The sequence below is a fragment of the Convolutriloba macropyga genome, chromosome 5, assembly GCF_964194025.1.
Source record: "Convolutriloba macropyga chromosome 5, txConMacr16.3, whole genome shotgun sequence".
NCBI lineage: Eukaryota > Metazoa > Xenacoelomorpha > Acoela > Convolutidae > Convolutriloba > Convolutriloba macropyga.
Window position 1 is genome coordinate 35,075,497 of NC_134472.1, and position 25,448 is coordinate 35,100,944.

General features: G+C 35.0%; 4 protein-coding genes across 4 annotated transcripts; all 4 read left to right on the plus strand.

Annotated features, from left to right (window-relative positions):
• The first annotated feature begins 3,783 nt into the window (after positions 1-3,783).
• Positions 3,784-5,360, plus strand: LOC142339350 (GPI alpha-1,6-mannosyltransferase 2-like). The gene has a single exon (XM_075389342.1). It carries the CDS (start codon positions 3,787-3,789, stop codon positions 5,161-5,163), a length of 1,377 nt encoding a protein of 458 aa, XP_075245457.1. The 5' UTR covers positions 3,784-3,786; the 3' UTR covers positions 5,164-5,360.
• A 115-nt stretch (positions 5,361-5,475) lies between these two features.
• On the plus strand, positions 5,476-5,808 carry LOC142340358 (protein FAM32A-like). Its single transcript, XM_075390931.1, has one exon. The coding sequence runs from the start codon at positions 5,476-5,478 to the stop codon at positions 5,806-5,808; it is 333 nt and encodes a 110-aa protein (XP_075247046.1).
• Positions 5,809-14,997: 9,189 nt separating this feature from the next.
• On the plus strand, positions 14,998-16,164 carry LOC142339975 (deoxynucleotidyltransferase terminal-interacting protein 2-like). The gene has a single exon (XM_075390352.1). It carries the CDS (start codon positions 15,007-15,009, stop codon positions 15,838-15,840), a length of 834 nt encoding a protein of 277 aa, XP_075246467.1. The 5' UTR covers positions 14,998-15,006; the 3' UTR covers positions 15,841-16,164.
• Positions 16,165-22,909: 6,745 nt separating this feature from the next.
• On the plus strand, positions 22,910-25,160 carry LOC142339351 (uncharacterized). The gene has a single exon (XM_075389343.1). The coding sequence runs from the start codon at positions 23,031-23,033 to the stop codon at positions 23,907-23,909; it is 879 nt and encodes a 292-aa protein (XP_075245458.1). The 5' UTR covers positions 22,910-23,030; the 3' UTR covers positions 23,910-25,160.
• Positions 25,161-25,448: the final 288 nt, after the last annotated feature.

Below are 25,448 nucleotides of genomic sequence, written 5' to 3' on the forward strand. Positions count from 1 at the left end.
CTCTTAACTTTTTTTGATCTAAGGCAACACCAGCTGATAACTCTACCTTTTCTGCACAATATTAACACGCCTGCTGACGTTGAACGCATATTAATTGTTTATCTTTTTTGATAGCTAAAGAATATCTGTTAGCCTATTGTAATAGTTGAGAGATAATATGTTCAGGGATCTTAGTCGTTTCCAATAGTTAAAGCTAAGTAGGATCCAGTTTAAAATTTTTTGTGATTTTTCTAAGAGTTGCATGTCAGACTTCTAAGGGAAGGCTTTATGAGTTCGCAGTTCTACATATTCCTCCAGAGTGAGACTGTCGGTCATAAAATTTCCAAAATCCTCAACAGTTCTTCCAGCAATCATCGACCCAACACCGGATTTAGTCTGGACTTGATATTATATATTATGTACTGGCATTTCGATAGAGTGAAGCTGATATTAATTTTCGTAACTCCAACTCATTGTTGAATCTAAATCTTGTTTGATTCCGTGTGCTTTTCCCAGATTTTTATTATATAATAATTTGCGATTGTCAGCAAGAAGAAAAAGTGTGGATTGAAAAACACTGTCATTTAAGATGTTAATGAAAAATAATGTAGGGGCCCAATTATTGTGCACTGAGGTACATCCGAGGTGAACAGCGACTTCTTCTGTTTCAGATTTCCAATTTTCCTTTATTGCAATTTGCTGTTCAGGTAAATTTTTTGACAGATTGCCGCCTTTTCCTATGCAACAGATGACACGTAAGAGTATACCTTGATCAATTTGGTCGAAAGTTTTGATAAAGTCAAAGAGAATTGAGGTATTTTCTAGATTGTTTTCAGAACAAATATTGTACATAATATCTTAGTTAGTAATCATTTGAAGAATGACTAATCTTTTACAAAAACCGTACAGAGTTACGTTTTCAGTCCATTTGTATCTAACCGCAAAATTTGATAGTATTCTAGTGCTTTTTGAAATTTTGATTGAGATTTTTTCTTCACAACACAAATTCTTCTACGAGAAGGAACAGCAATAAGTGCCTTTTCTTTAAGACTTCTCGCCACCATTGAAAATCTGCTATCTTGTGTTGTTTCTAAAATTGTTAGCGTAGAGTTTGACAAATGCCTCTACCTCACATATTTTCATCTTTTTTCACTGCAAATACGATTATCTTGCAATCTACTCACGAGTTTGTGTCCGCTAGATAAGGGGTTCCTTTAACTTTGTGTTTTTTTGGCTTTTTGACCCATGCTGCTAGTTCTTTTCCGTGTAGAGCTTTGATTTTGTCGTCGTTTTCTCTCAAAGGTCTATCTTTAGGGTGCAGCAGTTTTTCAAGCTTTTGTTTCATGGTTTTCGAATTGTTTTACATCAATGAGTCAATCAGATTGCTGATTTAGCTTCTCTGTTCTGTTTCAAATGAGCTCCAATCAGATCTCTTATGTTCCAACACAAAATTTATGCCGGAGTCTTAAAGTCTCCCAGGAAATAGATAAGATGACATCTCCAATCTATCTAAGCATACCACTAACTCCGCATCCGATGCAAGATTCAATCAGAAACCCTTTTGTTGTTAGGAGGTACTTCTTGCAATGATATTCAAAAATTATCGTCAGGATATTTTTCGTTTTTGACCTCCAGCTTAGTGGTTGCATATTATTTTGCCCTCCCTACATGCATGTGATATGTTTTTATTTTCTCTTTTTTATGCCAGTTTTTGCTTGAACGATGTTTTGTCTAACGCTTTTGACCTTTCGCCCTGAAAAACTGGATGAACAGATAGCACCTTCCGGGCATTAAGCGCTCTATACAGCTTTTCAGCTCCGCTTCTTCTCACAATGTTTTGGTGACTTACAATTATGGTGTGAAGGGCGTTTCTTAGAGGTTAAAGACCCTTCACTGACCTCCTCCCCCACTTTTGCCCCCCGCGCTCTTACTCATAGCAGCCCTCCCCCCCCCCCGCACCAGTGCTGCCCCACCCCTGCCATCAGCCCTTGTTGCACCCCCCGTTTCTAGCTACTGAAGAACAACCGCTGGCTAAAAACACTATTTTGCATATCTACTATTTTGCACAATTTTTTTCAGGCTTTGATATTTGATTTATTTGAAAATGTTTTAGCCCTAGGTGTCAAGGAAAAAATAATAATTGTAATATTTTGCTACTGCCTTGTTTTTAATTGTAATTGAATGGTTTCAGCATATTAACATCACAATTTTTAGCTTTTTTTTGAAAAAGTGCATTTAATTTTCAAACTTTTTGAGATTAGTTTTTCCTTATTCAAGTCTTTCCAGACCCATGGGCAAATGTTTATCTTTTTTGTGCTAAATATTGAAAGTGTGACCAACGTTTTTTTTTTAAATGTTTTCTAAGTTTGATGACTGTTTCCGGCCCACAGTAATGGTATGTTTTTCAAGATTTTTTTATCACCAACGTAAGCAATTTGTCAATTTATTTACAATTTTTCATGTTTTTGATTTTCTTCTTTCACCAGGTGGTCTGGGACCTCCTCCAACTTTTAATAATAAGCAGCTGTGTCATTTCTAGAGTTATGGGTATGGCGATCTATATTTTTATGACTCTAGTTTTAGTAGTTTTCTGATGATTTTTTTTTCAAATGTTCGGAAATCTTTATCATATTTCAAGTGTATGGATCTTTTTGACCCAGTGAAACAATTTCAGACAATGGAATTTTTCTGAAGTTATTAATATCACGAATTCTGGCAACATTATGCTAAAGTTTTACTTTGTTTCCAGTATTTTTTGTCTGAGATTGACGACCGCTACTGGCCAACGAAACTTTTTCAATATTGAAGATGGGTTACTTGACAGAGCATTCGAGACCAAAAATGGTTTTCAACTTTTTTTTACTGCGAAGTTGAAAAAATGTGTTTTCAAATTTGCCCTTTTCATATTTTTTCTTAATCATTTGTTCAGTAACAAGGCTAGAAAAATAGAAGTATCATGGAAAATGTTCCTCTCTCTTTCCCTCTGTGTTGGTTAGGGTTTCTTTCGTTCTCGTTCTCGTTTTATCTCTATCTCTCTCTCTCTCTCTCTCTTTTTTGTTGATTCCGCATTTCTGCTGCTGTTGTGGCGCAATGTTCTCATCCCTGATCCTCAGTAACAATGAGTTATAATAGAAATGTTTAATCATAAATCGCTTAACAGGCCTTTTTTTGGAAATCATTGATAATTGCTCTCAAAAGCAATGTTTAGCTAATATATTAATCCTGTTTGTCACTTTTATGCAATTTTTCGCATGGCCGATTCGTCTGGCCCATTTGACTTTTGTCTTCAGAAACGGGATAATGAGGTAGCGCCCAGTTTGCATAAAGTTTTCTTAGATCTCTTAGGCTTCAAACGGAAAAGATCCGTTCTTCATTGTGAATTGAAGGTTCTATGTTAAACAGTCAGTTGATAAATAAGTCAGCATTCGGCATTTTTTTGTTATTAATTTTGCGCTTCGTCATTTAAAAATTTTTTTAGTCAGTTTAAATATTTTTAGAACCCAGTGAGCACTCTTTTCGGATATAATTTTATTTTTGTTCGCCCCATCTTAGTGGGCATTTATCTCACACGCCTTTCAGGCGCACGTGCTAAATTTGTACGTAGTAACGTGCTATTTAATAACATGATTTGGAAGGGGACATAAAAACGGGGGGGGGGGGCAGTATATATTCCTCTTTTTCTCAGCTCACTTTCGATGATCTGCATAAATTGAAGTTAATTGCACTGCGTTCATAAAAATTTTTAATTTAAAAGAATCTTTTGTAGTGATACTTATGTTCGATTTGGCTATTTATTTCAGAATAAAAATGGAGGAAACTAAAATCGTTATTTTGTTCAAAACTTTTATAGTTTTTTCAATAACTTTGTCTTCAGTTCTGATTCCAAATTTTGCTGACATAATTGAAATTGCACTAAATGCGCGAATTGACGCTTTTCAACCGCCGTCAAATTTATCGAACAGCAATTTACATGCAATTCTGGAAGGGTTTACCAAATGGGACGCTCAATATTTTCTGTTTATTGCGAATTATGGTTATATAAGTGAAAGTAATTTTGCGTTCTTCCCGTTATGGCCGCTTGCATTAAAGTTATCGTCATTATTTTTACCATCATTCGATTCACTGATTGTCATTTGGGGCCTAGTTTTAAATCTAATTCTGGTAGTTTTCACTTGTAAACATTTGACAAATTATTCCATCCGTTTTTTCCCCGAGTTAAAAGATAGCCATGTGATTGTTTTTGTTTTCCTTGCAAACCCTGCGGGTATATTTTTTCATGTTTTATATTCTGAAAGCTTGTATCTATTCTTTGTATTATTTGGAACTATTATGCTTATGGAAAACAACCTCGCATTAGCTTCTCTTGTGTTCCATTTGGCATCATGGACCAGGGCAAATGGGATTGTAAATGGAGGTTACTTTTTGTTCTTGATGTTGATGGAGTATATACTGTGGTTCACTAGATATTCATGTTTTCATAAAGCTTTTCTGAAATCAACATTCTTTTTTGCGTTATTTGCTCTTTCAGTTTGTCCATTTTTCTTCTTTCAACTGTATGCTTATCATAACTTTTGTTTTTCAACAATAGCGTTTTCTCAAATTGATGAAAAATTATGTGGCTACTTAAAGCAAAGCCAAACAATTCAACAAAGACTCTGGTGCAATAGTTCTTTCCCTCTTGTGTATTCGTACGTTCAAGACAAGTATTGGAACAACGGGTTTCTGTCATACTATACCTTTCAAAATATCCCTAATTTCATTTTTGCCATTCCCGTCTTACTGTTTGTTCCAATGGTGTTACGATTCTCTAAAGATATTAAAGACTTCAATATTGTAAACCTCTTCCATGCAATGGCCAAGCTTAGTCATGTAGATGCAATAAAAATAGCTTCATTGATTCAGTTACTTGTTTTGTACCTATTTGCGCTATTGTTTATGAACATTCAAGTCACCACTCGTTTTATCTTTTCATCATGCCCCATAGTGTACCCCATTTTAGCTAAGATACTCTATGACGACATGAAAGCTACAAGATTTAACTTGAACAAATTTGGGTTTCTCAGAGATGTGTTTTCGTCCAAATTCTCCGAGCTACCTCAAAGATCACAACTGCTGGTTATATGGTGCATATCGTATAACGTTTTGGGTATTATTCTACACCCAAACCGACTGCCTTGGACTTAACACACTTGAACTGGTTTGTAAAGCAGTATTAGCGCAATAGAGCTCTCAATGAAACATGAAACTAGCCATTAAAGAATGAATTATGTGAATTGTTTGACAACCAAGACTAGCTGGAGCCTGAATTTCAACAACGTAGCGTAGAAACTTCTTTGTTTGATTAGCCTTGATTGAAAAGAACAATGACTTTGATTTTCTTAGTTGCTCGGGTTTGAAACTCGGAAATGGTTGCCTCAAAATGTTCGCAAACATGCTTGCAATACTCAAGTAGAGGTAATAATGCTTGACTTTTTTCAGATAGTTTTGCTTATCAGAATGTCTGACGAATATGATTTTGTGTCTACCTCAGCCTTGAAATTAAAAGAGAACGGGAGTAAAGTTTCTAAAAAGAAAAAGAAAAGTAAAGAAGTTAAAGCTACACCTTCAGTTACAACCAAACCCACTACTTCGTCCACTGCACCAGTTGTGCACAGTTCAGACAAAACGAAGGCCGAGTTAATTTACGAAGCTGAGATGGAGAAACGCAAAATGCAAACAATGTTGAAACGAGCAGAGAAAACATACAAACAACGAATAGTAGAGTTTAATGACAAGCTGAATAATATGACGGAATTTTACGACATTCAGAAAGTCAGCTGGACCAAATAAGAGAATCACTAGAGAGTTTACTTTGTGCTCAATAGTGTTGCAATAGTTTAACTAAATTTAGCTTCAAATATGATACGGATGATTATAGGATATCAAGTGAACTATTTTACCTTTTACTTAAGTTGTATTTCATGAACATTCTTTTTCTGCGAAACTAAAACTTTTTTGAGTGAATTAAAATGTAAGTTAGACATTTGTTCAAATCAGATATCGAAAGATTGGACAGCTACTCAATTGAAATCCACTATAAGCTGACGGAAAAGTTGTGTTATAGGTAGTGATGATGGAAAGGTAGTGCTATTAGGTATAGGTTATAGGTGTTATAGGTTCTAATAATGCAAAAAGAAATATCTAGAGATCACTAAGACAGCAGAAGTCTGTTGAAAAAAACTGGCCTCTCATGCCAATGTTTCACCTCAAAATGTTTATAAATCGTTCACTTTATCGGTTTAGCATAAATTGACCTTCTTAGCTCGCACAACCCCTAATATTGAAGACTTGTCAAAAGAATGGAGTAGTCAATCAATGATGAGGTATTGCCGAATCTAGTAAAGAATCCCGCCTACAAAAATACTGAAATATCTTTTCGTTGCCGATGAGGGAGGGTACCCTAAACATCCCAAACCCGAAGACCGTTTTAAAGAACGCATCCTTCCTTAAAGAACGTTGACATACTTTATCCCTAACCCTGTCTGAAGCCGAAATAAAGCAACAGCAAATCATATATGAAATTGAAACGGGAGAAGGAGCTTGATATCAAATGAAAAAGACAACATTCGAGAGCGATTTAAATAAGAACGAGATTCGCTCATTTGACTTAACTAGTGGAAAAGCAGCATCCAGCTGGTTGAACGCTATTCCATTGAAGCGATATCATTCTGACCTATCAAAGCATGCTTCATGATGACATTGCCTTCGCTGCGGTTGGTACCCAGTAAAGATGCCTTGGTTATGAAAATTTCACTGTGCACATGCCCTTTATTGTCCGGAAGGAGGATACACCCACATGAGACTTAATGAATCTTTGCAAATCTGTTAAGTGATGTCTGTCATAATGTTGAGATCGAACCTCTTCTTCATCTTCAGCCGTTTCAAGGGAAACATTTGCTCTTCGGATCATGACAACGACAACGGATGATGATACACGATTAGACATCAAGACGGACTATGGGAATCCAGGTACAACAAAACATACTTTGATGAGTAAATTTTCAACCCGCCAGCAAAGGTTCGTCCCGAAAGCAGTAGCGAAGCCTACAAGTATCACGAAGTTATAAAGAACAAAGCGTAATTGATGTTATAATAAAGCAACGTTTTGTCGGCTTGTCTTAGCGTTCACTGGTGGAGCTGATCTATCTGCTTCAGAAAGGCTCTTCCTCTCCCTTTTTACTTAAAATATGTTGAAATTTGACTATGTTTAAAGATTTTGCCAATCAATTATAAACAGCAAATTAATTGTAAACGAATAATTTAATTACACAACTTTAACAATTCAGAATCGAAAAATTGATGAAATTTTTGTCTTCATAGTGGTATTACGCAAAGATTGGCATTCGGCAATCGTTTTCTTTGTGTTCCGTTTTAGAATCAATAAGTAAATAAAAATCTCATAGAAACAATAAGTAAATAAAAAAACTTTTTGAGGACAAAAAGCCTCATTGCGAAAAAGGTTGATTTTCTATCCAGCAGATAGCATTTCCATGTTTTAACTTTTTTGTGAGTCGTCAGCTTTGCAGGCAGACGATAAATGCAAATGAAATGGCCGGATACGAAAATTCAGTTTTCCTGTACATCTCGTCAAATAAACTCAACACCTACACAGCTGCAAAAATTGCAGAAAATCAAAAGTCTACACAACTAATAAATAATTTTGAAAGTTTTTTGTGAGTCACGTTTGAGATGCTTTGCAATCGCTCTGGTCAGCTTTGTTTTGCTCTTTTTTGTAATATTTTTTTGTGATATAATCTTGAGTGGGTATAATCTTATTGCTGAATTTTGATCAATCTTGTGACCTCTAATCATATATCAGATTATAGTACTGGAAAGACTAAGGCAATTAGTGTTCTGAGCTAAGGGCGCTTGTTCTAGAGATTGAGCTAGAATTGCCGAAGTGTTCCCAGAACTAAATTGTGAAATGTTTTACCCATTTTTGCTGTTTTTTGAAGTGTAGGAAGATAATGTCGAAGAGTGGTGTTAATTGATTTTTAAACATATCTAAAAGCAAGAAATATCCAATGTTGGTTCTGTTTGCCATGTGATATTCATCTAAACGCTTGAAACAGTCTACTTCGCTTTTAGGTTTACCTTCGGTGATCTTATCTTTAATATTAGTGGTTCCACAAATTAGAGCAAGCGAAATTTGCCAAGTTTTAATTGGGTTTCCAAAATTTTGGAATGTTTCCAGAGCATCTTGTCATGAGGCGTCTCAGCGTTTTTCTGAGAAATTTGTTTAGGACTTTATTCACAGACTTTATTACTTTGCTCAATTTTATTCACAGAGTAGATTACAGTTTTTTAGAAAATGTGAAAGGCAGTGTGAAAATCTGGAGGGAAATGTGAGAAAACCGCAATATAGTGATCTAGCTCAGCTAAGTTGTTGCTTTCTATTTGCAGCAAAACTGATTTCTTAGTCTTGTTTCTCTTTGGAGTTTTTTTGTCTTGGACAGCATTCTGCACAACTTATCGAGAAGTCATGCATCCCCCATCATTTGACAGATTTTTGAATATCTGTTTTCGACTCCGGTGTTTCACATTCAAACGCTAAACAGTCTGCATGATTTTCTACTCTATGAGTATGTCGTTCGTTCCGAATTTCTAAGGAAGCCGAACTCGTCAGGATAACTCTGGAACAATTCTGTCCGCTTGATTGTATGATTTGAAGTAATCTAACTAGGAGCTAAACAGCTGGGCGAGTTATCTGCTAAAAAAAGTAGTACATTTTTGTTATGACTATTATAAAGTGGTGCTTTCTATATTATTATTATTATTTTGTTTTACCTCTAGTATCTTCGGAGTAAAATGCGGGTTCAAAACCTTGTATTCAACCTACTGTTTTTTACTCTTTCCAATTCTTTTAATAAATTTCAATCAGAAATGCAATATTAAGGGGGTTGTATCCAATAGAATTATCGCATTACTTTTAGCATTCAAGTATTCCTTTCAATCATGGGAGGAATGAAATTCCTCATATATGACAGATTTGCTCATCTTGGTTTTTGTTGAAACCAATAGGTAGGCATTTAATTAACTCATCAGGAAGGACTATTGTCTGCTATACAAATATGTACAGTTCCTTCGATTAAACGAAAAATTTAACGCTGTGTGAAATTAAATTATTAGGAAGCAAAAGAAATTTGAGACCGAAAGTTTGGAAGTTTTCTGCCGAAAGGAATTAGCAATTCAACAGTCCTTGTTCATTGTAAAAAAAATCTGTTTTTCGCGAAAACTATACTGCGTCATACGGAAATTCTCTATTTTTGTACATAGGTGTAACCACAGAGAGTAAAGAAAAACCACATTTCATGTCCACTTTTTTGTCAAAATGGGCTATATTTTTATATAGCTAACCCAGTTTCATTATATAGCAAACCCACATTAAAACCTTGTCTGATCTGCACTGAATTGGAATTGAATTTGGTCTTCTTAGTTTTAGAAACGTTTCAAGGCTTTTCCTAATAGGAATGTTACCGATGTATACGCGTATTCTGAAAACATTACTGAAAAACTTAATGTGTTTCTGTTGGAGACATTGCGGGCAATGTGATCTGAGCGTCAAGATATTCGTTCAGATTTTCCAGAAGACATTCAAATGGTCTTCACAGTTGCTATTGATCCTCTAAGTAAAATAAAACTCTCTCTAAGTAAAATAAAAAGTCTAGAGCAGCGTGCGTGTCTTGTTCACGTTTGATTATAAAACCTTTGATTATAAAAGCAGCTCAATAACTAAGCAATACAGCTTGGAACCCAGAGATTCTTGTCAATTCTTCACCATTTATTTGATAGACATCACAACTATATTTGATGAACAATCTGTCATAATTTCGCCGACATAATTTAAGTGTGGAAAAGCGGGGTTTCTTTGGAGGAGCTTTAAGAACTTGTATGAAGTCCTTCTCGTCTGTCCTTTTTTATTGAACTCCGTTTGTCTGCATTGCACAAATAACGCATATTCCGGCTGTACGGAATAATATACTCATGCTACTGACTTCATTTATTCATGTTTTGTGCGCTATAGCAGCTCGATTACAGTTCACTTAATGACTCTCGGTCTCACTGACTTGTGTTTGCAAGAATTTTTTTGCAACTCAAACGTATTCGCACAATTTCGCCCCTAGTTAACCCGTCTTAATTCCCGCAAGCCCAGAAAAAATTATCCTCAACCAATGCTTTTTGTTTTATTTACTCGAAACGGCAGCGCAGTCCATTTTATTAATTGCTCGCAAACGAAGTTTGTAGCAATTATATTAGTATTAGTCCTGTCGGTCTTTTTTATGCGATTTTTCGCTTGACCAATTTTTCATCTGACCCATTTGATTTTCGTCCTCAAAAACTGGATGAACAGGTAGCGCCCCGCTTTTAGTGCTCTTAGAGCCTTTCAGCTCTAACTGTTTTGGAGACTTATACTTATGGTGTGAAGGGCGGTTCTTAGAGGTTGAAGACCCCTCCACTGTTGACCCCTCACTATTGCCCCCACACCTCCCCCCGCGCTGTTACCCCTCCACCACCCCACTGTTGCCACCCCTCCTCCCCCCCCCCCCCCCCGTTTCTAGCTACTGACGAACAACCGCTCACTCACTATTTTGCACAATTTTTTTCAAACTTTTTGAACATTTTTGACATTTTTATTTTTATCAGCCCTAGTTGTAAGGGAACCTCCTCTAGGTTTTAATATTAGGTTACTGCATAGTTTCTAGTAATGGAATGGTTTCAACTTTTAACATAACGAGTTTTAGCATTTTTTGACAAAACGTGCAATTTTTTTGACATTTTTCCTTATTCTGGTCTTTGCAGACCCAGAGGCAAGAAAACGGTTTTTCTAATGAGTTAGTGGCAAATTTTTATTGGCCATGGAATAGTTTTTCAATTTTTAAATGTCTTAAATTTTAGCATTTTTTTTTATAAAACTTGCTTTTTTCAAGTCTGAAATTTTTGTCATTAAGGTTTATTCAGCCTCAAGAGCAAAGAAACCTTCTTTAGGATTTTAAGTAGGTTGCTGTATAGTTTCTAGACGTAATGGAATTTTTTTTCAAGATTTTAATATCACGAATTTAAGCAATTTTTAAAAATTATTTGCAATTTTTTCAAGTTTTTCGAAGTGCTTTTTTCGTTTTTTTTCCTGCAGCAGGGGCCCTGGGACCTCCTCCAAGGTTTGATAATAAGCAGCCGAATAGTTTCTAGAGTTGATGATATGATGATCAGTCTTTTTTATGACTATGGATTTAGTAATTTTTGGATAAAATTTTTATTTTCAAATTTTCGGAAACTTTTTATCTTGTTCCAAATGTATGGATCTTTATGTGCCAGTGAAACTGTTTCAAGCTTGAAACAGGGATACTGGATAGTCTATTGAGACAATAAAATAGTTCTTAAGATATATCTTGAATTTTAGCAAGGTTTTGATAAAATTTGAAATTGTTTTCAAAATCTTTTATTTATTTTTGTCCTTAACGACCATTACTGGCTGACGAAATTTTTGAAGTATTGAAGAAGGGCTACTTGACAGAATTTTCGAATCAAAAAATAGTCTCGAACTTTTTTTACTGCGAAGTTAAAACTGCTGTTTTTAATTTTGCCTTCAGTTTTTTTTCTATATGATTTCTTCACTAACAAGGCTAAAAAACTAGAAGTTGCAGAGTCGAATCCCATCATGAAAATAATTTCTATCTCTTTTTGTCTCTCTGTCGTTCTCTTTCTCGTTCTCTTAGGGTTTCTTTCGTTTTCTTTCTCGTTCACGTTTTATCTCTCTCTCTATCTCTCTCTTGGTATGATGATGCCGCTTTTCAGATGCTGTTATGTGGCGTGGTGTCATCATCTGATCCTAATTATCAATGAGTTATAGGTTATAATAGAACTGTTTTTCATCATAAATGACTTAACAAGCCTTTTTCTGGAAATCATTTTTAATTGTTCTCAAAAGCAATTTAAAGCTTAAAGCAAATATATTAATCCGGTTTGTCTTTTTTGCAATTTTTTGCTTGGCCGATTTTTTGTCTGACCCATTTGACTTTCCTCTTCAGAAACGGGATAAAGAGAGAGGTAGCGCCCAGTTCGCATAAATTTCCCTTAGAGCCGTTCAGCACAGTAGTTTTTAAGTATGCGATTGACAGAAACTGTTTTGGAGACATACTTATGGTGTGAAGGGCAGTTCTTAAAAATTGATCTCGCACGCCCACCCCTCCTTATCCGGTTTTGCTTGCACCACCGCTGCGGTGCATCCCCGCTGCGCTCACCTTACGTAGCTTCAATTAATCTAAAGCTAGCCTCACTAAACCTTGGCTAGCTGCTGACGAAGCCAACCGCTCGGCGGTCATTTGAGAGCAATTCGCCCGACGCTAGTCGGTTAGGTTTAAGTTTTTTTTTCTTAAAATTTTGACCTAGATATCCAGCAGGATTAGCTCTTGAATTTTTGCTACAAATGACAATTTAAACAAATTTTAAGTTTGAGTCTCTCAATCTAATACATCAAAGCTATTATTAATTATTCTCAAACCATTTTCGTAGCAATTATATTAGTCCTGTGGTCCTTTTTCATGCAATTTTTCGCTTGACCAATTTTCCGTCTAAGCCATTTGATTTTTCGTCCTCGAAAACGGGATAAAACAGTTCGGAATGCATTAAATTCTTCTGGAGCCGTAAGCCTAAGCAATTTCTAAGAATGCGATTCATCAAACCTGTTTTGAGGAGAGTTTCATGGTGTGAAGGGTGGTTCATGAAAGTTCAACCCCCCAGCACTTTTTAGTCTAGCGCACTCAGCCTTCCCCCCTTCCTACGCGCTTGACACGCCCCATTCAAATTTTGACTCAAAACTTGAGGAGTCAGGCGTGATGATATTCAAAACGATAGCATTAAATTGGTGTCGCGTTTTCCGGATAACTTTTTTTGAAAACTTTTTGTAGTGCGTCACAAATTAACAAATAGTATCATTCAAGCTCCAAGAATTTCTTTTGAAATGGTTTTGCGCACGTTAACGTCTTGGAAATTTTGGAAATTTTGGCCAGATCGGTTTTTTGTTTATTTTTCAATCATTTAACAGAAACTTCGGTTATCAGGGCCAGGTGTCTCAATTTTAAATAAATATAATTCTAAGTCTATAATTTTGAGTCCAGCTTTTTTCATAATACATTTTCGGCTTTTTCATTGGTTTTTAACCCTTGTTTCAACTTAACCAAGAAAATTAATGGACACCGGTAATTAACTGTTTGTTTGTTTTTGTGGAATACTGAGAATGTGGAATGAAAATGTGAAAACTATGGAATTATGAAAATGTCACATATGGATTCTGTAAATCCATAAAGACTGCTTTGAAACATTGCTTAGTCCACTAGCAAAACTGACTGAGAAAATTATTTTTGAAATTCAATGTAAAAAGTTTGACGTAGTTTACACCTGTTTGTGTAATCAATTACATCTGCTAAGCCTCATTTGGATTTTGATTTAGATCAAACACCCTTTGTTAACTCAACTTAATTATGATCAACATGATCCATTTGTTTTGATCAGCTCTGCAGTATTCGAATAAGTTTTTTCAATTTCTCCATTTTTCAGAGTGCTCTGGATTTGATCTTACAATATTTCGTTGCCTAAACGCTATTTGAACTATTTTATTAAGCCCACCTCAGTAGTGTCAACGACTAATTTGGGCCACATTGAGTGTTTAGCGGTTAATTCTTTTCAATAGTCCCTCAATAGATCGTCGTTTTTTTCCATTTCTATAAGAGATAAATTGAAAGTACAGTCTAAGCAGAGAAACTCAGATCAAAGTGAAAAAGGTTTCCCTATTCGTTTTTGTGGATTGAGAAAATTCAGAACGCCCGTGAAATATATTTCAATATAAATATGGATCGTCTTTTCGGCATCAGAGTAAATTTGCTGTCTTCCTGTTTTTCTCCATATCTGCTGTTTCTTTTCTTCACTAAAGGTTAGTTTTTTTTTGACAATAGTGTTTGTGACCTGGTCGTGCGCTGCTCAAATAATCTGGAGACTTTAATGTTTGTTTTTTAAAACCATTTGTCGTAAATGACATGATTTCTGAATGGGATTGTGTCTCAATATTTGATTTATTGGGTTTCTGAAAGGCCAGGAAATTTTGCGCATCTTTTCACATAGTGTGCTCTGAAATCTTGCAATTTCTGACGGCCAATGGGTACCCATGCAGACGTTTAAGACATGTTAAAAAAGCGTTGCTTCATTCTGCAGTAATGCTGCATTTATAGATCAGCTTTCTACTAAAAAATTGTGTCTCACTGTATTCGGAGTGAGGCCAAAACTGTTCGAATACGCTGTTTCAAGTTTTCTCTTTGTCGTGGGCTTCTTTTTTATTATCAAGGTAAGGAATGTCAACGATGGTGTTATGTAAACCGCAAATGTTACTGCACGCAGCCATTTTTTTTATTTTCCGCCAAAATATACGACCTGCGAAAATCAAAGTTTCAAAGAGTTTGAAAAAGTTAGTAGTCGTTAAGTGTTGATTCTTGATTTGGAATAGAGATGAGTTACTTAATCCTTAAACTGGTCTAGTTTTTGAAAACTTTCCAAATCCCAAAAGTCTGTTAAAAGGTAAAACGGAGATGTTGAACTCAGTAGGGCTCGCATGGTATTACAACAACACCGACTTTCACCTCGGTTATGAAAATTGGGAATAAAATTAAGCTAAGATAATCAGAAAATGAATTCATTCAAAGATGATTGTTTCTCCATCTTTTTTGACTTGTTTGCCTCCTTTTTGAAAGTTGAGATGAAGAAGCCCTTGAAATTTTTACTGCTGAATTGTAGACTTTTGAACGTTTGCAGACGTTTCCTGAAGTAGCATTTTCAATGCACTACTTTTTTCCTCCATAATGTTCTAGGACATTTTGAAAACTTAGCAAAAAGTTAAGTACTTTGAAGGGGCGCGGCTGCGTGCATTATGAAATAGTTATCAATTGAGAAGCTCAACTAGTTCTATTGAGAAGCATTATTTTCATGCAATTATGCAATTTAATGCAATTTGCTCATTCCAGAATAATCATGCCGTCAATTAATGATGACGAACTGTGCAGTGCTACCTTTGTGAAAATTAAAGAAGTGTTTGGATCCAGAGGTATATCTGCTGGCGACCTCCAGTCCGATATTTTGTCCTTCAAGACGCAGAAACTGACCGAATTAGATCCTGGAATCACAATTGAATCCTATTTGGATTTCGATAATCCATTAGACCCTACAGCAAACAGACCAACGCCTTTGAATGACACAATAAAAGAAGTTTTGTCCAAAAGTATTCTTAACGATCCAAATTTCTACAAAAGTGAGCCGAGTAATGTTTACAAATCGAAGCGTGCTATCAAAAAGTTGCGACAAGAAGTGCGAGAAAAGACAGCGGGCAAAAACTGGTTTTACTTCAAGTCGCACGAATTAGAGGATGAAGATGTAGTCGATAGAGAATTAATGCGCATGCGAGATGTTATTTATGGGAAGAAAATTTACAAGCGTGGAGCTTTGAGAAGGGAAAACCAGTCCAAGTTTGTTCAAATTGGAACTTGGAAAAGATCGCCTTTGGATCATTACTCGAAAGAGTTCAGTGCGAAAAAGAGCAAAAAATCTTTAGTCGAGACTTTATTAGCCGACGCTGACTTCAAAAAGCAGAATCGTGACAAATACTTGGAAATGGTGAAGAAACGAAGCAATTATAAACGGATATCACAGCTTGGAAAGCCCGACAAATCGAAAGCGGAAACTCGTATGAGAAATACAAAAGTTCTTTCTGCACCTAACTCGGGCGATAGGGGATCCCATAGTTATACAGGGAAGAATAAAAGACAGTTTAAAAGGACATAACCCTTGTTGGGTGTCTTTGTACCAGAGATAGGGAAATAATGTCTTGGAATGTTAATGCCCGGGGCGCAGAGGCTATTTTGAAAGGACGCGATAGAAATGTTGTTTTGTTGCTTATGTAATCCCGCTTACAGCGTCTGGGTTTACATGGGAATGGGTTAGTGACTCAACTAAATTATTCACAGCAGTTGACTGGATACCCTTGCTGAACAAACTCAGTATTTAAATGAAGTTGAGAATGGCGACTGGATAAATGTAATATTGAAAGGCTGCGTGAGATTTCATGTTTTGAATTAGCGATTCCATGAAATGGAGTTTAATGAGAAATTGATGTTTTGCTGAGCTCAAGAATTACGTTAAGACGTCGTTAGGTTGCTGTATAAATGTGTTTTCGTCCCTTCAAGCAAGTTCTTTATAATCCGAAGAGGTTAATGGCATTTTACGAGTGTAGCTTTTAAATGTTACATGTGCATGCTTGATACAAGTTTCTTCTATTGTCCGCTGACTAGGTTGCGAAGGCATTTTGATTCAGTTTTGTAGACTAATACATTCTCAATTATTGGAAACCTCATAGTCGGTGAGATACTGTAATTTCTGCTTTTACTGTTGGTTTTATGTTTTGGCTGTTCAATAAATTTGCTGTAGAAAGTGTAAAGGGCAACTTTAGAAGGCAATTGAGCTTTCTTAGTTAGATGATTTGTATACTTTGGACTTAATTTCTGATCTTTTTTTTAGTGCAAAATATTTCGGAAAAGTTTTTGTGATCAAAAAGCGTTTTCAGAGTTTTCATTAAAAAATTTCGCCCCAAATTTAACTATATTCATTTTTAAAGAGGGAGCTAGCTGGTCACAGTGATCATTCCCAAAAAAATCTATGCCCTAAAATTTTCCTACCTTTTTAACTGAATGAAGTTTAGTAATTTTTTGTCGAGCTAATCTCGTGGAATAGAAACAAAAGAAGGCTGCTGAAACTCCAAGACTTTCTCCTAATATTTGCATTTTCCTACCAAATCTTGTATCCACGGCTTTGCTTTGAATATCTCAAAATTAAATCAATTTTTGCATCTGGAAAATATTTTAATAATGCATACTTTGAGCAAAACAAGTTGGGTTCATTGTGCTTGTATGAGAGACATAAGCAAGATAGTGGAAATTTGTGTTGATTGTTACCCTCAGTTGACAAACTCTTTTTAAAGCTATGTTTTAAGTTTTGTTATTTGTTAACGCTACTGTTAAGGGCTTTTAAAGCTTGCCGGTGCAATTTTACTGAAATAAAATAGCCGTTTTTGAAAAATTAAAAAACCCAGTGTTATCACAGAATTTGATGTAAAACTTGTTTTCATAATTGCTTTATCCAGATATGGGAACTTAATTCTAACTTCAAAAACTTGGGGTTACTTTTTTGAGCTAAAAATTTGCTGAAAACCTGCAGATAGAAGTTTCCAAGAAAAATTTGTAAAAAAAAAACTTGACTTACTTACAGCAAATATTAACAAAGAAAATCTGATAAATGAGGTCAAAAATCCCAAAATATTGAGGTCTTAGGTTTTTCAATTAGTTTTTCTTGAACGAGAATGGTTGAATTTAAAAAATCTTAGGCGATTTTTGTGAAATTTGGATGCATTTTTAACATTGAAATCCATTGTTTATAATTTTTCTCAGTTCTTTATTAAAAAAGAATTCTCTCGCAATTGCGCTTGTGATTGTTGCTTCATCAGATAAAATCAACGAATGAAACTAAGACAAACTTGAAGCTCTAACGCTTCCAACCCTGAAGCTTACTATAATAATAATTACTAATTAATAACCCAAATTATAAGCTTACTAATAATTTGGGTTATCGCATCGTTGAAGTTTCAAATTGAAAAATGATTTTAAAAAAGTTTTTTTTTGTAATTGCGGTACAACTAAGATTGTGGAGACTTTTTTGATCCTATTGTTCTTTTCGATTCGATCGGTAATGTGCGTTTGCACAAAATGTTCCAACCGCGCTCAACCACTTCATTTATTTAATTGTCTGCCACATGATGGAGAGATAGAAAACTTGTTGTATCCATTTAGAAAATTCCTTTCAAAATTCGGATTTCATCTGAGAAGATATGGGACTTGTCTTTGAGAATAATTAACGTGTAGACAAAAATAGAAAGGGCAAAATTTAAAAAATGTTTTTATAAACAATTAATTTGTGATGAAAACCATTTGCTGGCAACTGAAATATTAAATGACTTCAGTTAAATTTCCACAGAAAGCCTTTGAGAACTGTTATTGTCCAGAATGGCCAGAAACTACAAAATGACAATTATTGACGAACATCAAAAGTCTATTGAATTTTGCCAGAACACGGGGTGATAAAATTATTATTTACCCACTTAAATGTAAAATGGATTTCATTGTGCCCTCCTTTGAAAAGAGTAGAAGCCCGAGTACCAAAGCACGAAAGCCATTATTTAACTGATAAATTATCAATGCAGACTTACCAAAGCCCGAAAATCATTATTTAACTAATAAATTAGCAATGCAAACAATGCAATTCTCTTGAAAGACTACGCAAAAGGCGCTCTTTGCTCAGACTACGCTACAAGCTGATAATGATAAGATAAAGAGTGGCAAATCCTCAAAACTTAATTTCGAAAATTTTTTAACCATAGGTCTTAACAACCATAAGCATTCAACTAAAAATGGTAAACAGATTAACTTGCTACTGCCTTAAAAGACTATTGGACATGTCACTACTGAGCCGGAATCAAAATTCCACAATCAATCGCATTGCAGTCCTGTTAATTTTTGAATTGTAAAATTCCAATTTTGGGTCATAAATAGTATTGCTTTGCTGCTTGTCCTTTTAAACGAATTGTTCTAAGTTACTGAAATAGCTAATTTGACAAAAAAGTCAATATATGAAAAAATGATGATATTTGCATGATTATCGAGTTATGTTGGCAAAAATCCATGAGGCGTCAACTGAAAGCAGCAGATAGCCTCTCTAAAAGCTCTTTATTTAGCGTATAAGAACTTTGATTATTTAGACTCGGTCTTAAGACTACAAAAAGAAAAACAAATGCTGGCAAAGCTCAAGAAGTCATAAGAAAATTTACCAAGACACGTTGTCGTAGCCCTAATAACCGTTAGTTTTACTCAGAAAACACAATATTTATTCATTCGGCCGGTTTTCAACATGGGGACTCTAATTATTTGAACCTCTAAATGAAAACAGACTTGTCTGTAATTAGGAAGAAATAATGCAGAAAAAAAATTAAAAAGACAAGTAAAATCTAAATCTTTTTTTGCAAATTGGCAAACGAAAACCTGATCTAGAATATTTGATTGTGTTCGCTTTTTAGGTCCGCACTACCGGCCAATTTGGAGAAAGTGAGCTAAAGAAGCATATTGCGTGCTATTTTTCATGGAAAATGAAGAAAGCCGAATTTGCAATACTTAGCCAGAATTACAGCCAAATGATTTGGTTCAAGCAATTCAGCTACTCTTTTTTGTCTCAAATCATAAAACGAATGAGGCTATCGTTGACGATTTTGTCAAACTTAGCAAAATTGATCAAATATCAGCAAAAAGTTACGAAAATTGTGAACGAAATGGCGAAGTGGGCCCAACGTTCACAATACTTTAAAGCTCCGCAACTCCTTGGCTAAAAGGAATTCAAAAATCTTTATAATTTGATTTCTACGCTTGACAAGCCTTCTAACGATACCAATCAGAGCTCTTTATGACGAATATATCGACCGGCGAAAATTGACCGAACAAAAAAGCGCAGTTGAGCATCCTTTTACTCCCCCACTAAAGTGGGTCGAAAAAATATAATTTGAAAAAACCTTATAAATGATTAGTCGGACCACGCTGGCTACATTCAATTACCAGTTTCCTTTAGTTTATTGTGAAAATGTGTTCTGAATTTTTCGAATTCTCAAGTTGTAAGTTCTGCCAAGACAATCGACATAATAACAAGGAGGCTCAGAAATGTGCGTTCGTATATAATCTTGCGACCCCTCTAAAACCTCATTATTGACTTCATTGTCCACCAAATGGGGAAGAGATTGAAAACTTTCGAAAAATCACTTCTTGCTCAAAAATAGTTGGTCTATCCATTTGAAAATTGCTTTAAGCTCAAACCACTACAAATTAAATGATAACACATAAGAGCGCCCATGATACCTGGCATTGAGCAAAGTAAGAGACAAGACAAGCAACAAAATCGGATAAAACAACATGAAATACTTACGGCCGAAACTCGTTGTCTATATTATTTCAAAAAGCTTAATGCAAAATCAGCAATCAGATAAAAACTAAACTAAACCAAATGGCTTGCATTTCATCAGAAAAGAATTGTGACCCGTCTTTATTCAGAATATTTAACGAGTAGAAAAAAAACAATAAAGGGGCAAACTTAGAAAATTCGTTTACACTTTTTGAAAACAAAAAGTTCAAAAGTTGTGAAACCGATTAGCCATCAACAGGAATCGTATAATGGCTTCATTTATACCTTGAGACCTGTCAAAATCCGGAATGTTAAACGACTACAAAAAAGCAAATCCAGGGGAAGTTATAAATTTAACAAAGTTTTTCGAGGAAGTGGTGGTGTAGCCTATAAAACACAATATATTGAAATATTTAATATAATCAATTTCACCTTCTTTGAACGCCAATAATTTTATATGCGACTTGTCATTACTGTGTTATTGTCGTGGTGATCAGACAAAACACCAAAAGAGAACCTCAAAATTTTAAAATTATCAGAAAATTTATCAAAACTTTGCTGAGACTACTCTAGAAGGTGGCAGAAATAAGATTGAAAGTGGCAATTCTCAGTATTTTTTTGAAAACTAATTTTATAACCGTGAGACATAACGACCGTGAGCTTTCAACTAAAAAATGGTAAATTGATTAAATTGTTACTGCTTAGAAAGCCAATTGGACATTTCACTAGAGAGACTAAGTCAAAGGACGAATTAAAACGAAAACTGGCACAACTCAAAATTTCAGAAACAATTAAAAAAACGGGTTGAAGCCAAAAACTCTTATTTTGCGCTGAATTTAGCATGTCAGAATGTTTATTGGACTTCCTTTGCACGTACGTTTGATCTGTAAATTAATTGAGGTCTGGTTTGAAATCATTGTTGTAACTAACACAAAAAAGCAGTCAAAGTATTAAAAAAAATTTACAATGCGCCGTTACAATCGGAATAATTTTAAACTATAGAATTCCACGACTAAACCAAAACTGGTCCTGCCTTTTTTGCTTCTCCATTTAACGAAAGTGTTTCCAAATGTTACCGAAATTACTAATTGCATCAAAAAGTCAACTTATTAAAAAATGATGAATTGTGGATATTTATCGAGTTGTTTCCGAAAAGCCATTGTATCAACTGAAGGCATCATTAATATTCTTTTATAGCTCATTGGACGCCGAATTAGACATTTGATTAATTAGACTCTATCATAAGACTACAAAAAATTCAATTGCTAGAAAAGCGCTTATTATTGGACCTTATTTGAACCTAAATGGAACCGTAGCTGTTATTTATTGAACTTTTAAATGAAATAGACTTATTTCAAAAATATTTCAGAAAGGACAGACCCAAAATACTTTGCAAAAATCGACCATGAGAACAAAAGTGGCGGTTATTTTTATTAATAGCCGAACAGCGATAGCTGAGCCTATTATTCGCCTTCTCTGTTTTTTGTCGTCATGATTTTTGTTACGACCATATGACTTCACAACCACTTCAAGTCTTCTTTTTGTTTATTCCTTTTATGCAATTTCAACTGAATTGCGTGTGTGATGTCATTTTTCACTCTTAGTGGAGAGAGTTTTTTGTTTATTCGCGTTATTAAATTTTTGGTCACACGTGCCTTACCTCGCTCTCAAAAATGACTTCCTGACTCCTGAAATCAATTTTTGTTTACTTTAATTCAAAGAGATAAAATTAAATGAATGTGTGTCACTCTAAATGAAGGTTATTTGAGAGCCATCTAATATAGGCAACAATAACTTTTACAGATTCTTAATCAAAATATAACATCTTTAATGAAAAGAGTAATTATATTGGGTGTCTTTTTTTAAGGTTTTTTGAGATTGCAGATCTACGGAGTTTTTGCGAGTATTTTCTGGTAATCCGCCAGCTATGTTAAATATTGGTTTCATCTAGCGAAAGACCGCGAAAATGTTATTTTCAGAAAACTTTCTTAGGAACCGGAGGAACAATAAGTCCTTATATTGGTAAACAAAGATTGTCTCAGAAGTTTTCATGTATGCACTACCGGTTAAACTGGACAAAGTGGGACGTTTAATGAGTTTTTTAAAAGAAGAAAAATTTAGCCAAAACAGTTGGTTCAAACAATTAACCAACTCCCTTTTATCTTCCAACTTAAAACAATGAGACTTTCGTTAACAATTTTATCATAGTTTTAGCGCAATAGATCAAAATCTAAGCAAAAATTACGAAAATTGTGAACAAAACAACGAAAGTTAGGCTAATTTTCACAAAAAATTTAAACTTCCGTAAGTCCTGGGAAAAGACAATTTCAAAAAATCTTATTTTGAAATTCTACGCTCGACAAGCTTTCTAATACCACTCGCAACCCTGTACGATGAATATATCGATCGGCGAAAATTGACTGAACAAAGAAACAGAAACAGATTGTGATCTTTTTCGAAAATCTTTTTCGAAAAAGTGAATTGGAACTGATTTTTAATTTCTCGCTGAAGCTATTGTACTTCCAGCTTTGCAATGTCTATTAATTTAGGTAATGAGCTGGATAGCATTTGTGTGGAAATGCATAATCTTAGTTTTTCCTGATTTTGCTAGCACGGCGGATAAGTATTCAATTTTAGCATTTAAGGATCCCAAAGTATTAGTTCTTAATCGTTAAAAAAATGGAAGTTTATGGGTATTATGTATTTTGGGTGGTTTCAGAAACTAGAATTGTGGTGACGTCATTTTAGCGAGCAACGTCGATCTTAATGATGATTTACTACTAGAAGATTTCCAAAGTTGTTCATAGATGAAATATCTAATTGTTACGTGCAGTGGTGATTAAAGAGATAAAACAGTTTAGCTGCTGCTAATTGATCTAATCTTTTACTTAGTTTGCTTATGACAATATATTTTACATAGCAGTTTCAGTCTATACATTTGTATCGAATATGTTTGAATCATAGTATTTGCATTCTAGAAAAATATGGGGGAGGGTTCGGATAGCAGTTTATCGATACGCGAGTTGACTCGCAAGATTACCGACCTGGAAACCCAGATATGCGCACACAAAACCGAGAAACAAGCTTTCACTGACGAAACTACCCAACTTAAATTTCAGCTCTCAGTACTGCGAGATCAGCTGCTTGATACAGAAGAGCTTATTAGGCGCACAAATCAGCTTGAAAAAGAGAAAAGTAAAGAACTTTCGTTGTTCAAACGCGATCACGAAGCTTTAAAACATCGATGTCAGATCTTGGAAAAGCAAATTGAATACAGAGACGACAAATTGAAAGAGCTGGGAGTTTTTATCAATTTATCAGGAAACTTCGAAACAGTTGCTGAAAAAGACGCTCAGTCGCAACAAGACGCTTTAAATACAAGCGTGGACTCGACTGCAAGTCGCGACGATATTGTTCACAGATTACAATCCGAGATTAAATCGTTGAAATTGGATCTCCAGATTGAGAAAACTCGAAACCAGAATTCAGAATCGAACCAAGTCGCTATGGGCAAAGGTTCTGCTACTTCGGCATCGAGTGACAAATCTTCTTTGGGCCAGTCTTCCAGTTCCCTTTCTGGAAATCTGCAGGTGAAAATGAAGGAACTTGAATTCAAAAACAACCAGCTTGAGAAGGACAAAGAGTTTTTGCAGAACAATTTAACAATAGCCGAGAAGGCGAGGGATCGAGAGAAGAGCAGAAGCTCAGAACTTGAGACTTCTGAGGAGAAATTGAAAAGTGAACTGAAAACTGTGAAAAAAGATCTTAAAAAGCTACAGTTAGATTACACAGATCTGGAAACTACAAATAGCTCATTAAGAAAGAAACTGGAAAAACAGACTAAGAAAGGCCTTGTGAATTAACTAAATTTGAGTTAGATGTAAAAACAGAACTACCAGTTGCTTATTAACTTAAGTGTATAAAAATTATTTTTACACAACTCTGAAGCTATTAACATACTTTCTGTCGTTTTCATACTTTCATTCAAATTAAATTGTGGTTATTGAAAAATTGAACGTTTCCTTTATGATAATAAATAATGGTTTGAAACCTTGTGAATATTGTCTTTCGTTAAAAAGTTAATCAAAATATTTTCTTCTATACGGTGCTATTCATCAGCTGCGCAGAAGTTAAATTTTATCAAAAACGAAAACGGATACAGTGTTCTACAAATGTTTGAAGCAAAATAGTTCCCTCTTCAACTCTATAGAAAACATGCACTTGTAAGTTCAAATTGTCTACGAAATTATTGTCATCTGCTGTGTCACATTCAACAATACCTGAAATTAAAATGGTCTGCGCCTACACGATGCTTGTTTTGAAATGGTTGTGGCGCTGCTGAAGTAACTTGTTCTGGCCAATACCTGGAACCGCTACGCTGTCCTGGAGTATTGCTAGAATTTCTCACTGACATCAGATTCGCGTAAGCTATACTTGCACGTATCCATAACCCATGTCCAAAGCGGTGCTCATTGATAAACAACCTAGAGTTGGCCTGTAGTTCGCTGAATGTTATCCTGAGATGAAACTATTTCCTTTTCCTGTAAACTGATTTTCACAAGACTGCTTATCATTAAATTATTGCGGGTTTGCTATTTTTGCTTAATAAAATTTCTGAAATAATCGTTATCTCGGAAAAGGAAACACCTCCCTAATTTATCAATATTTGTTGACTCTTTCAAAAATCATTCGGTAAATTCACCGTTGAGATATTTGAAAATTAATCGGAAAAAAATTTGACCTTGAAGTTGACGACAACTGTGTTTCATTGAACCAATTGAGCGATGCCTTAGCCAAGAAATACGAAATAGTTCTCCTCTTATTTTTATACCCCATTCACCAATTCAATCATCTTCCATATTTCACAATGTTAACGCAGTGCTCTTTGCCCATATTCAAAGCCATATTTTTGAAAAAAAAATCGACTTTATGATTCCAATCAACCACAAATGATCTGACGATTGCTGAAAGAGATATTGCTGTAAATTGATTTATTTGTTAATTCATAATTTGTCGCCTTTTGAACTCGAGACCATTAATTTTCTAAATAGCCATTGAGTCACGTTTTCTTTCCGAGATAAATATTTGCTCAAATTAATTAATTTTTGCAACCATTTTCTTATTGTTATGACTAAGAAGCTAACTTAGTAGCAATAAATTATTGGCCCTTCCTGTAAGAAATGTTGTGGCCGTTGATTCTAATAATTTGAAACTAGATTAGTGGCATAACTAATATCACATCTGTGTTTATCAGTACATGCCTTCTATGACGTCTTTATGCAAGCTTCAAAAGTGCTCGCCTTCGGAAAACACGTTTCGCCTGTCGAAGAAAGTGATGAGATGAATCCATTATGGCCGAATTTGTTTCTGTTACTCCAAACTACTGATCTCTCCACTGAGAG

Bases quoted from the DNA above. Each gene is read 5' to 3' on its own strand.
- LOC142340358 (XM_075390931.1), top strand. From the start codon at position 5,476: ATGTCTGACGAATATGATTTTGTGTCTACCTCAGCCTTGAAATTAAAA.
- LOC142339351 (XM_075389343.1), top strand. From the start codon at position 23,031: ATGGGGGAGGGTTCGGATAGCAGTTTATCGATACGCGAGTTGACTCGC.
- LOC142339975 (XM_075390352.1), top strand. From the start codon at position 15,007: ATGCAATTTGCTCATTCCAGAATAATCATGCCGTCAATTAATGATGAC.
- LOC142339350 (XM_075389342.1), top strand. From the start codon at position 3,787: ATGGAGGAAACTAAAATCGTTATTTTGTTCAAAACTTTTATAGTTTTT.